At 65.4% G+C, this 12,029-nt stretch overlaps 2 protein-coding genes across 3 annotated transcripts in view; one reads left to right on the top strand and one right to left on the bottom strand.

Annotated features, from left to right (window-relative positions):
• SLC19A1 (solute carrier family 19 member 1) overlaps positions 1 to 12,029 on the top strand; it is a 27,464-nt gene that overhangs the window by 11,232 nt on the left and 4,203 nt on the right. The window contains exon 4 of one of the 2 annotated variants that reach the window (XM_032392589.1): positions 1,066 to 3,290. The exons of the other annotated variant lie outside the window; for it this stretch is intronic. Within the exon in view, the coding sequence (XP_032248480.1) occupies positions 1,066 to 1,311 (246 nt within the window). The 3' untranslated portion in view covers positions 1,312 to 3,290. Of the gene's footprint in view, positions 1 to 1,065; positions 3,291 to 12,029 lie in introns of those variants that run through there. 2 annotated transcript variants of the gene reach the window in all.
• The window catches only part of COL18A1 (collagen type XVIII alpha 1 chain), a 92,998-nt gene continuing 84,368 nt past the window's right edge, over positions 3,400 to 12,029 (bottom strand). Inside the window, exons 33-42 of the mRNA XM_032392586.1 lie at positions 9,260 to 9,303; positions 8,905 to 9,027; positions 8,200 to 8,353; positions 8,043 to 8,116; positions 7,445 to 7,573; positions 6,865 to 6,897; positions 5,794 to 6,030; positions 5,328 to 5,525; positions 4,891 to 5,006; positions 3,400 to 4,710 (exon numbers count right to left, since the gene is read on the bottom strand). Of these exons, the coding sequence (XP_032248477.1) occupies positions 4,497 to 4,710; positions 4,891 to 5,006; positions 5,328 to 5,525; positions 5,794 to 6,030; positions 6,865 to 6,897; positions 7,445 to 7,573; positions 8,043 to 8,116; positions 8,200 to 8,353; positions 8,905 to 9,027; positions 9,260 to 9,303 (1,322 nt within the window). The 3' untranslated portion in view covers positions 3,400 to 4,496. The remainder of the gene's footprint in view (positions 4,711 to 4,890; positions 5,007 to 5,327; positions 5,526 to 5,793; positions 6,031 to 6,864; positions 6,898 to 7,444; positions 7,574 to 8,042; positions 8,117 to 8,199; positions 8,354 to 8,904; positions 9,028 to 9,259; positions 9,304 to 12,029) is intronic.

Genomic DNA, 12,029 nt, shown 5'->3' with positions numbered 1-12,029 from the left:
CTGGGGAGTGAGGGTGGGGTCTGGCTAGAGTCTGGGGAGTGAGGGTGGGGTCTGGTTAGAGTCTGGGGAGTGAGGGTGGGGCCTGGCTGGAGTCCAGTGGCTCCTCTCTGTCAGGTCCCTGTCCTGGGCTGTCCCTCTCCTCGTCCTTTGGCTAGAAAGAACAGCTTTTGTTGGTTTTTTTTCCTTCATCAGCTGGCTTTTCTGGATTGCTGGTTTCTTCAGATCTAAAAATAAACACAGGGCAAAGTTTAAAAAGCTCAGGGGACACATTGCTGTGTTCTCGGCCTGCAGCGTCCTGGCCGGTGTACCGCCCTCCCCTTCTCTCAGTTACCTTCTTAATGTGAGTTCTGTGTGTAGCGTCCGGGGTTCTAGCCGTAGTTGGGGGAGGAACAGAGAAGACACTCAGCTCCATCCTCCTGGAGGCAGGGTCCTTGAGGGTTCAGTTCCCAGTGTTGCTTGTACAGAGGGGCTTTGCTGGATGCAGCAGAGGGAGGCCTGCAGGGAGCGGAGCGCCGTGGTCTTGGGCAGGACTCACGCCTGGTCTGGCCCGCGGCTGCGGGAGACCCCCAGCACCGCCCGCCCCGCGGTCGCGAGGATCAGGGGGACGTATGCAGCTGCACCTGTCCCTGGGGCAGGAACCGGCGTGGGGCTCGGGCTGCGCGCATGTCCTCGGGCCCCCGGCAGTCGTGGGAACTTGACCCGCAAAGGGAAGCACATGTTTGTTGTAAAACAGAGTGAGCAGAGCCTCTTGGGGTGGGTCACAGAGGCCGCACCGTACAGGAAACCTGCCAGGGTTCTGTGGGAAAGCGGCGGGAGCCCCCCAGGGCTGCGCCGGGTGTGGCCTGCAGGGGGACAGAGGGTGGTCTTGCCCCCTGTGGGAGCTGCTCCTGGGCTGCCCCCAACCCCTGAGCGCCCACCCCCACCCCTGCAGTGTTTCCGCGGCCTCCGCAGGAGGAGGGAGACCCAGGGAGGACTCCACAGTCCCCGCCCCGCTGCTCCCCTGCCCCTCCCCTGCCGGCCGGGCTCACCCCTCCCAACCCCGCCCCTGCCCCCTCTCTGTTGTAGTTTCTTGTCTACTTCGTGTACTTCCTGGTGCTGTTTGGTGTCTACCTCTTGGGGGCCGTGCTGGTGGCCCTGCAGCACTTCCAGGCCAGCCGCCGCGCGCCCCCGCCCCCGGAGCTGAGGAGCCCTGCCGAGGAGAAGGCCATGCAGGTGCTGGGCGGACAGGACAGCGGCCTCAGCAGCCTGCAGCCCGAGGCCCTGCCACTGGCCTCCCAGGAGCAGAACCAGCAGCCCGAGGCCAAAGCCTGACCCTTTGACACCAGAGGCCGCCCGCCAGCATCCTCCACGTCCTGGGGCCCTGGCATCTCAGAACGGATGCCCCTCCACGCCCCCACAGGTGGCCCGCCCCTTGGTGTCCGCGATCCAGGTTTCCGGCCTCGTCCACGTTACAGGCTTCAGAGTGTGGAACCAGTGGGGACCAGTGGGGACCCTCCATGGTACCTCCCTGTGACCTGCACCTCGGGGGCAGCCTGCCTCAGGAGGGGCCTTGGCTTGTCCTGCGGTGGCCCGAGGACGGTGCCCCTCCGCCCTGCTTGGCACTCTGGCCCTGTCCATCCTGCCAAGATGGCTCCCCACCATCACCCCCCACCCTGGGAAACAGGCCCTGCTTGTCCCTGGGGACCAGTGACTGGGATAGGGACTCAGGCCCCCGCAGTGCGAGGCTGGGAGCCCTGATTTCTGTGGACTGTGGCTCAGTTGTCCAGGTACTTGCTTTAGACAATGCTCGTCGTTTTTTAAAAAAAATTGACCTACACGAGAAACCTTAATGGGCTCCTGTTTCTGTGGGAGAAGCTGGACACTGCCCAGTGGTGGGCCCTCTGTCAGGTGCACGCGGGGACGCTGGGGCCCCTGGAGCCCCACTTCTCCCCAGGCCCTGCACTGTCCTGCCTGTTCCCGAAGTGAGTTAACACTGACCTATCTCACCGGTGACTGTGGGCGGCCTGGGGCCACTCACGTGCCAGCCCAGACGGACCTGCCCGAGTGCACCTCCTCAGGGTCTGAGGGCCCGTTGTGTCCCTTCCGAGCTGCACCGTCTGCTCTCCCTGAAGGGGATTAACCCACAAGCCCCAAGCGTGGAGGGGCTTCTGATCCTGTACTAGCCTGGCCTGCGGGGTGGGGGTGGGAGGAGGACCCCTCCCTGCCCCAGCCCCTGACCCCGACAGGCAGGGACCCACTCCAGGCCCACAGGTCCTCGGGCTGAGCACAGCCCTTCCTACAACTCCTGGGGTCTGGAGCAGCGCCCGCGCTCCCTGGGACTGGAGGGAAGGGGGCTGCTTGGAGCCATCTTGGCAGGGAGCGGTCTGAAGGACACGCCGGGCTGGGGCCAGGCTGCTGGAGCCTGCGGGGGGAGCCCTGGAGGCCGCCCTGAGGATGGAGGAGGCCGCTGTGGGGGGAGGCCGGGCATCCACACACACTCACCCCTGGCGCCCTGTGGACGCTGTGAGGAGGGGGCAGCGCTGTTCCCCGTCCGAGCTCAGAGATCTAGCAGGACTTGGTGGGTGGAGGGGGTGAGTGTCACCTCTGGTCCCTGAGCACATGATGCAGGGCCCTGCTGTGCGCCCCGGCCCTGGGACTCCCCGGCCCTGCCCTGCGAACCCTCCCGTTAGTGGCCGCCCAGCCGCCTGGCCTCAGCTGGTTCCACGCGCTGCGCAGCTGTGGGGAGAAGGCGGGTGCAGGGCGCAGACCTCCTGTGCGGCCTGGGAACGAGAGCCTGTGGGCACTGCTGGCCACCCCAGGGAGACTCCGGAGAGGGGAACGGTCTGGGGCCGCGGCAGCGTCCATCTGCGCCCGCGCGCGGCCACTCACGCCCACCTGTGCGTACACCTGTGCTCCCGCCGCACGAGCCCCCGGCCGGGATGCAGGCTCCCGGGCACCTGTCTCGTGGTCACGAAGGCTGCCTGCAAACCCAGTGTCCGTGTAAAGGGCCATTTTTATTTGGAGCCTGTTTGGAAACCACGTTACTCCTGCGGTTTCCACTGCTCAGGCCGCAGAGCTGCGGCGGCTGGGGGCTTGCCCATCACCCTTCCAGCATGGCCACCCGTGGAGGAGGGACCTCTGCCGTCTCCCCCAGATGCTCGGGTGCACCTCAGAATGTCCCCTTCCGTGCGCCCTCCACGTCATGTGGCCGCCTCTTGGGCTCGGCAAGGCAGGCCCCGTGGGAGCGGAGTCCTGGCCGGGGCAGGTGTGGCCACCCTATTTGCCTCTGGATTTTTTTTTTTTTTTTAAGATTTTATTTATTTTACTAGAGAGCACAAGCGGGGTGGGGGCATGGGGGAGGGGCAGAGGGAGAAGCAGGCTCCCGCTGAGCAGGGAGCCCGACACGATGTGGGACTCGATCTCAGGACCCCGAGATCATGACCTGAGCCGAAGGCAGGGGCTTCACCGACGGAGCCCCCCAGGTGCCCCACCTCTGGATGTTTGTACTCCATGTCCTGCAAAGATGAACCAGGACCCTGGCCCTGGGCTCAGCAGGCAGGAGTTCTGGCCAGGGACCCAGGGATGGGGAGCAGCTATGAGCCCGGTTAGGAAAGGAGACTGGGCAGGGCCTGGGCCCCAGGACGGGATGCTGCTATCCCTGGGTCGTGGGCCCCTCAAAACTCCTAGCATAGGGGCGTCTGGCTGGCTCAGTTGTTAGAGCTCTTGATCTCAGGGTCATGAGTGTGAGCCCCACCTTGGGGGTAGAGATTACTTAAGAAAAACTCCCCGAAGGCCCTGGCTGGGCCGAGCTCCACGCTGGGTGTGAGCTCATGGGTCCCTTGGGAAGCCGGTGTGGGACAGAGAGCTGAAGGTGGGCCCCATGTGCAGGGCTGCGGAGGGAGCCGCCAGCCCATGGTGGTATTGGGACAAGGGCCAGAGCCTCGGGGGCCCTGTGGTCTGCGGTGGGAGGACGCACTGATTTGGGGAACTGCCCTGACCTGGGGGTGGCCGAGGAGAGGTGGCCCCGCCCTGCGCCCCTGGCCTGAGCCGCCCCAACAGCTCACAGCTGGGGAAGGAGGGCTCATTACCGCTTGTGCAGCCCCTGGGCCAGGTCCAGAGGAAGGGAGGCCCGCAGGAAGCCGAGTCAGCACCTGTGGGGGCCACGGAGGGCCGCAGGGGCACCCCCCACCCCCCGGGATAGTGAGTTCCCTTGCTGTGGCCGGGGTCTACCCCCTGGTCTGACTGGGGCCAAGAGGGAAGGGGACAGGGCCCCGTGTGAGGAGGGGAGGGACGCGAGAGTGTCCTGGCACCAGGCTTTGTTTTAAACTTTTTAAAAAATACACTCTTTGGCTTCCTTTTATTTCTTGAGGGGTACATTAACCGCGAACCATACAGGAAAGTGTCCGGCCGGGTCCCCACCCTGGGGGGTGGGCAGAAGCTCCGGCACAGCGGCTTCTCCACTCTCCTGGCCTCCCCTCCGGCCCCATGTCCGCCTGTCCGTCTGAGCCGGCAGACCCCTACTTGGAGAAGGAGGTCATGAAGCTGTTCTCGATGCAGAGCACAATGAAGGCGTTGTGGCAGCTCGCGGCTTTCTGCGCCAGCAGCCGGCCGGCCAGCAGCGAGGACGCCTGGCCCGTGGCTGCCGCAGCCTCCGTCCGCCACGTCTCGCAGTAGCTGTCTGTCAGCCGGCGCCCACTGGGGTCTGAGCCATGCCACACGCTCTTCTGGGGCCTGCGAGACGCAGCGGCCATCAGCCCCAGACCAGGGAAAACGGGGTGTTTTCCGAAGGCCCACCATGGCGGCTGGATGTGGGGCCAGGTGGAGGGCCGGGAGTCGGGGTCCTTGGTCCCTGGGGGCTCCACCTCCCCCTGCCCATCTGCTCTGGGGGGGGGCACAGCCTGGGGAGCCTACCAGGCGGGGTGCTGCAGGACATCTCTGCCGTCGAAAGAGAAGATGCGGGCCCCGGGCTTCAGCTGGCCCTCGGAGCCCGAGAATAAGGCCTCCCAGCTGGGGAACAGCACCTCGTCCTGGGGAGGGAAGTGCAGTGGGGCTTATTCCCTCCCCGGAGATGTCCTGCCAGAGGTGGGCCAGATCGCAGGGCCCCCTTCCCAGTCCCAGATCCAGTCTGGCCCCGAGGAGCGCACAATGGCGGTCAGGAGGCGCGTGGGCCACTAAGCCCCCCATCGACGTTTCCTAACCCGAGCTCTGAGGTGGCTGCACGTGAGGGCCTGGCCCTGCAGCCTGAACCCGAAGACGCCCCCTGTGACGCACGGGACCCCTGGCAGGCGGCTGCAGGGGCTGGGGGCCGTGTGGGGGGCCCGCCCGCGCCCCAGAGCAGCCACACCCACCCTGAGGTTAACGATGGGCACGCTTGTGCGGTCGGCCCGGCGCACGACGCTGTAGAGGTCCTGCAGCCGTGAGGACAGGAAGGCGCGGAAGGTGCCGGCCAGCCCCACGGCGCGGGCCTGCTGGAAGCACTGGAAGTCTGCCCCGCGGATGCCTCGCATGCCGCCCGGCTGGGGGCTGTTCAGTGCCACCAGGTGCAGCTGTGGAGGAGAGCTGCGGGATCAGCTGCCAGCCCCCATGGGGCGCCCGGGCCCCCCCAGGGCTGAGTGTGCACCGTGCTGGGGGCCCCGGGGTCCAGAGCAGCCACCCTAGGGCCACCACCCCTGCCCAGCTTCCGGCAAGTCCCTGTTGGCTCTTCCAGAGACAACCGGAGGGCAAGCCCCAGGCCCAGAGAACTGTCCCCGGCAGCCCTGGGAGTCCTTGTGAGCTGAGGGGCCGGGGAGTCCACATGGGGGGGGGGTCGCTCACCACCGGGTGGTAGTCCTGGTGGGTGTGGGTGTGGGTGGGCCTGCCAGTGGGGCGAGCCGGCTGGAAGTGCAGGTAGGAGCCGTGCTGTGGGGCTCCAGGGTAGGGCTGGGGGTCCAGCAGACGTGGGGGGTTGGCCAGGATGTCATCTGCCCGCCAGGGCCGTGCTGTGGAGTGGGTGAGCTCCCGCCGGGAGTACGGGTTGCCCACGGGGGGCTGCAAGGCGGCCACCTCGTTGTCCTGCAGACGGGGAGGCAGACTGTGGCAGGAGCCCTGCTCTCCTGCATGGATGGGCTGATTGCTGGCTGCCTGTCCGGCACCCCCGGGGTGTGCTCTGCGGCAGGAGAGGGCCGGCCTGGGGGTGGGGAGCTGGAGGGTGCATCCACGGACCCTGGGGTGCCCCGGAGAGTTAGGGCGGGAGCCCTTCCAGCCCCCCCCCCACTTCAGCACAGTCCCCCAAGCTTGCCGCTCCATAGGCCCTTGCTCCACCCCACCTCAGAGAGGCGACTGGCACCCCATCCAGTTCCCAACAGCACCGAAGGCCTTCTGACGCACCGTGTGCTTTGCCTCTGCCTGGATCCCTGTGCCCTGTCTCTAGGTGCCCGCAGTTAATAATCCATAATAAAGCATACCGCCTGTTATCCGCCATCTCTACCACCTGTCCCCCGCCCGGGAGCTCCACGGGGTTAGGGCCTTGCGTGTCCCTGCCTGAAACAGTGCCTGCCATATGGGAGGGCCTGAGACCGTGCTGAGAGAATGAATGAATGAATGAATGTATGGGAGAGCGGACCCGCTGGGCTCCATGAGCCGACAGACCCGCGGAACCTGGGACGCACACCACCTAATGCAGCCTCGGTCCTGGGCCTTTACACTCCGAAGAGCCACAGCGGTGGGAAACCCAAATATTTCGGGCCCTCCCATCCCCCCAACCCCCCAGGGGCCCATCTCTGTGCCTGGCACTCTCGGAGGGTGGTGGGCGAGGCCCGAAGGGAGGCAGCCTCGTGGTCTGCGCACCCCATCCCACACCCCGCGCCCCAGGACCCCGGAGCTGTGGAGAGTAAGACGGCTCCTTACCGTCCCGCGTGGGAGCGGCGTCCGTGCCTCCAGCTGGAAGAAAACACAGGGGTTACCCCGGCGACCCCTGATGCCCGGCACCGGTCCCTCCCCGGTGGAAGCCGGCGTGGCCGCGTCCTGGCGCCCGTGGCACACAACACCTTACGTGCATTTACTTTCCAAAGTGGGAGAAGCATCTGCCTTCGGCTCAGGTCATGGTCCCAGGGTCCTGGGATCGAGCCCCCAGTAGAGTCGGGCTCTCTGCTCAGTGGGGAGTCAGCTTCTCCCTCTGCCCCCCCACCCCTGCTCATGCTCTCTCTCTCAAATAAATAAAAACTAAAAAAAAAGTGGAGGGTCACTTCTCCGTGAACCCTAAACAGCTCCAAAAATCAGGCCACTCATTTAAGAGTAAAGAAACGTAAGGAGAAGCTCCGTCCATCACTCACCCCCGAGGCGTCCGCCCCTCCGACAGACCGTGGCTTAGGCCCGCCCTGGGTGTCCGGGTGCGGGGCCCCCTCCCTCACACGTGCTCGCCTGAACCCTACCGCACGCAAGCAAGCTGGGGAAGCTCTCTGGCTCCTTCCATGTGCAGGGAACTCACCAGGACCTTCCGGAGCCCGTTGCGGACCCGGACATACAGCTCCTCCCTCTCAGCCACGAAGATGAGCCAGCCCTCCGGCACCTCCGGCACTTTGTCCAGCATGGTCTGGTACGTGGCCCAGATCCTCACCTGCTAGAAGCCCGACCTAGTGGGTCCCCATCACACACAGGGAGCATCTGGGCTCGCGGGGGTGGGGAGGCGGACGCCCTCTGATGAGGGACCGTCCTGCAGGCTTGAGTGGGTGCCTTTCTCCATCACACTGGCCCCTGAGAATGCTCTGTGGCGCCGCGGGGAGGCCACCCGCGGGGAGGGCTGGACGCCAAGTCCCCAGGCTCTCTGTGAGCACTGCTGGGGGTCCTTCCTACTGGCCGTCCTCCCTTGTCCTCCCCTGCCCACCTGAGTCCCCCAGCCGCCCCCAGGCTCCCCACTCCTGCTTTGGGAACCACATCTCAAGGCTGCTGTGCATTTGCCCCAGGGGCAAAGCCGGGCCCAGCGCTGGGCTTCTCTGAAAGCCCACCCACAGTCTTCAAGGGGAAGGGTGGCCGGCCAGGCCGGGGCAGAGAGCACCTGACCGGTCAGGCGAAGGGGGCACTCTTACCCCAGAGGAGGTGCCCATGGTTCCAGGGGGCCCAGGGGGCCCAGGTGGGCCTGGGGGGCCGGGAACACTGATGGCTACAGGAGAGAAACCAGAGATGGGGACGCATGTCCTGGCTGGACCAGCGGGAGCCCAGGCCCCCACCCCCCACCCGACTTACTTTGCCTGTAAGGGCCGGGAAAGGAAGGGGGCCCTGGGGGACCAGGGGGTCCAGGGGGCCCAGGAGGTCCCTGACGCCCCTCATGGCCGATGCCAGGGGGTCCCTGAGGTCCAGGTGGGCCAGGCTGGCCCCGAATGCTCTCTCCCTTGGGACCCTAGTGGGGGTCAACAAAACGGGGCAGGAAAGCCTGAGGGGCCAGGCTGCATCAGCCAAGGCCCTGCAGGGAGCAGCTCGGAGTGCCCCCGCCCCCCTCCCCGCCGCCTCCCTCCCCACGCCACAGGGCCTGGGAAACCTGGCCTCCCACACCGTGCACCCTTCACTGGGACGGCGTCCCAGAACGTGGACAGCGGTGCAGCCCCCCGAGAGCCCTCCTTCCCCCTCCGTCCCCAAGGCAGAAGCTGGGGCCTGGGCTCCCTGGAATCTTTTAGGGCAGATGGTCTCCCTGAGGAAAGAACAGCACCAGCAGGAGAGCGGGCGTGAAGGTGGGTGTGGGCTCCTCGTGCCTTGTGCTCCCCCGGCCGGCTGGAGGCGCCCCCAGGCCACATGCCCCCCACCCCGAGAATGGGGGCGAGAACTGGAGGGGAGAGCTTGCAGGCACAGCCCGGGGGCTTGCGGGTGTCCACGGCCGGGCTGCACCTGCCCCGGCCCCAACCCGGGACCCTGGGGCCATGAGCTCTGGTGCAGGCCTGGGGAGCCCAGACTTACCTGAATCCCAGGGTAGCCTGGCGGGCCGGGGGGGCCGGGCACACTTGAGCCGAAGAATCCGCCACCCCCGGGCTCACCCCGTTCACCCTTCTGCCCGGTGTCCCCTCGGTCACCCTTCTCCCCCTGTGGATGGAAACACTGGTCTGAGGCAGCCCGGCTCCTGTCACTGGCGTGGGGGGGTGGGCTGACCCCCCAGGAGCCCTGGGTGGGCAGGGTGAGGCAGCGGAAGCTTCTGGAGCCCAAGTCTGGCAGGCCCAGTGGGACAGGGCTCAGCTCCCCACTTTCCTATATTGCCCGAGCCCTGGAGAAACCGAGGCAGGGTGGGGCAGGTGTCGGGGACGCGGGTGTCACCCACCTTCATTTCAGTCCCCAGCTGGAGGAGGTCGAATGGGAACTGCCCTGCAGGAGAGAAGCAGCGGAGGGGGGCCCTCAGTGAGCCCCTTGGCAGCACCCTGCCCCCACCTTCGTCTTCCTTCCTCGGTTTCTAGAATTTCTTTGTTTCTGGGTAGATTCCTGGTGGCTCGGCCCAGGTTCCCAGAACCCCCGCCCGCCTCCAGGAGCCACAGGTCTGATCCCCTTCCTTCTTTAAATGGCACCTTTTTAGAATTTCTTTTTGTTTATGACAGGTTGTTGATTTTTGTAAACTGCCCTCCCGCCGTCAGTAAATTGACTCATTCTAATGGTTTATCTGTATGTCTTTTTGGGTGGTTGATGTTCAAACTTGTGCTGTCTGTAAAAATGGCAGTTTTATTACTTCTTTCCAAAAATACATGGCAGTATTTCCCTCCCGCACCTCCCGCCGGGCTGGGGCCCCTGTGGCGGCTGGGGCCAGGGGGTCAGAGGGTCAGACGCCCCCGGCCCGCGGGCCCCCAGCGAGGGCGGCCCCCAGCAAGGCGGCCCGGGCTCCTTCCGCTCTCAGTCCGGCAGGGGGCGCGCCAGGATCACCGGTCTCTTCAAAGCGCCATCGGCTCATTCACTTCCCATCGGTACCATTTCTTCTCCTCTCTTTTCAAGGTAAGTTCGCTGTTTTGGGACTTCTTGAGCTGGGCGCTTGGAAATGTGTGCCGAGTGAGGCTGTGACCTCCGGAGCAGCTAACACACCGGCGCTGGGTGAACCCCGGGGCCTGGGGCTGGGGGAGCCCCTGCCTGGTGGGAGCCCCGCGCTGGGGTCCTGCTGCGCCGGGGCCGCGGCGGCCGCGGACGGAGCGCGGGGAGCCCCTCACCACCTTCCGCCCAAGTGTTTTCTGCTCCCGCGTGGCTTCTCCGGACGTGGGGCTGCTCTGTGTTCGCTTTCCAGGCACGGCTCTGATGCTGACGTCCTGCTCGCTTTCTGCCTCACGTGGGCCCGCGTGGGGCAGACCGGGCGCCGGAGGTCCAGGCGGTCACCCAGCGGTCACCTGCCGTCAGCTCCCCCATCTCCCGGCTGAGCTGTTCCTTCGTGCGCTGGTCCCATCACTTGCTGAGAGCCGGCCACACCCCCCACGATGACTGCTCTTTTCCTTCAGTCCTGCCCATTACTGCTCTTTACCTCGTGGAGCCGTGCTGTAGGTGCACGGAAATCTGGAATTGCTGCACTTTCCTGGTGGGCTTACCCCTTTATCGTTATAAACAGGTTTTTAGAATTTCTGGCAATGTTTTCTGCCTTAATATAGAATTGTGTGACCTCTCTCACACGCGCACACACACACAATGCATTTGTACACACATGCACACAGGCGCACTCACAGATGCACACAGGCACACGCAGGCGCACGCGCACACACACAGGCGCACACACGCACACAGGCACACGCAGGTGCACACGCACACACAGGCGCACTCAGATGCACACAGGCACACGCAGGTGCATGCGCACACACACAGGCGCACAGATGCACACAGGCACATGCAGGTGCACGCGCACAGGCGCACAGATGCACACAGGCACACGCAGGTGCACGTGCACACACACAGGCACAGATGCACACGCAGGTGCACGCGCACGCACAGGCACACGCAGGTGCACGCGCACACAGGCGCACTCACAGATGCACACAGGCGCGCACACAGGCACACGCAGGTGCACGCACACAGGCGCACTCACAGATGCACACAGGCACACGCAGGTGCACGCGCACACAGGCGCACAGATGCACGCAGGTGCACGCACACAGGCGCACAGATGCACACAGGCACACGCAGGTGCACGCGCGCACACGCAGGTGCACGCGCGCACACACAGGCACACAGATGCACACAGGCACACGCAGGTGCATGCGCACGCACAGGCACACAGATGCACACAGGCGCACGCAGGTGCACGCACACAGGCGCACTCACAGATGCACACAGGCGCACGCAGGTGCACGCACACACAGGCGCACTCACAGATGCACACAGGCGCACGCAGGTGCACGCACACACAGGCGCACTCACAGATGCACAGAGGCACACGCAGGTGCACGCGCACACACAGGCGCACAGATGCACACAGGCACATGCAGGTGCACGCACACAGGCGCACTCAGATGCACACAGGCACACGCAGGTGCACGCGCACGCACAGGCACACAGATGCACACAGGCACACGCAGGTGCACGCACACACAGGCGCACTCACAGATGCACACAGGCGCACGCAGGCGCACGCGCACACACACAGGTGCACACAGGCACACGCAGGTGCACGCGCACACACACAGGCACACAGATGCACACAGGCACACGCAGGTGCACGCGCACACAGGCGCACTCACAGATGCACAGAGGCACACACAGGCGCACAGATGCACACAGGCGCACGCAGGTGCACGCACACACAGGCGCACTCACAGATGCACACAGGCACATGCAGGTGCACGCACACAGGCGCACAGATGCACACAGGCACACGCAGGTGCACGTGCACACACACAGGCACACATGCACACAGGCACACGCAGGTGCATGCATACGCACAGGCACACAGATGCACACAGGCACACGCAGGTGCACGCGCACACAGGCGCACTCACAGATGCACACAGGCGCATGCAGGTGCACGCGCACACAGGCGCACAGATGCACACAGGCGCACGCAGGTGCACGCACACACAGGCGCACAGATGCACACAGGCACACGCAGGTGCACGCGCACACACACAGGC

The sequence above is a fragment of the Phoca vitulina genome, unplaced genomic scaffold, assembly GCF_004348235.1.
Source record: "Phoca vitulina isolate PV1807 unplaced genomic scaffold, GSC_HSeal_1.0 scaffold68, whole genome shotgun sequence".
NCBI classification, from domain to species: Eukaryota; Metazoa; Chordata; class Mammalia; order Carnivora; family Phocidae; genus Phoca; species Phoca vitulina.
Note: the sequence above shows the minus strand (reverse complement) of the source record. Positions and strands in the feature narration are given on the sequence as shown.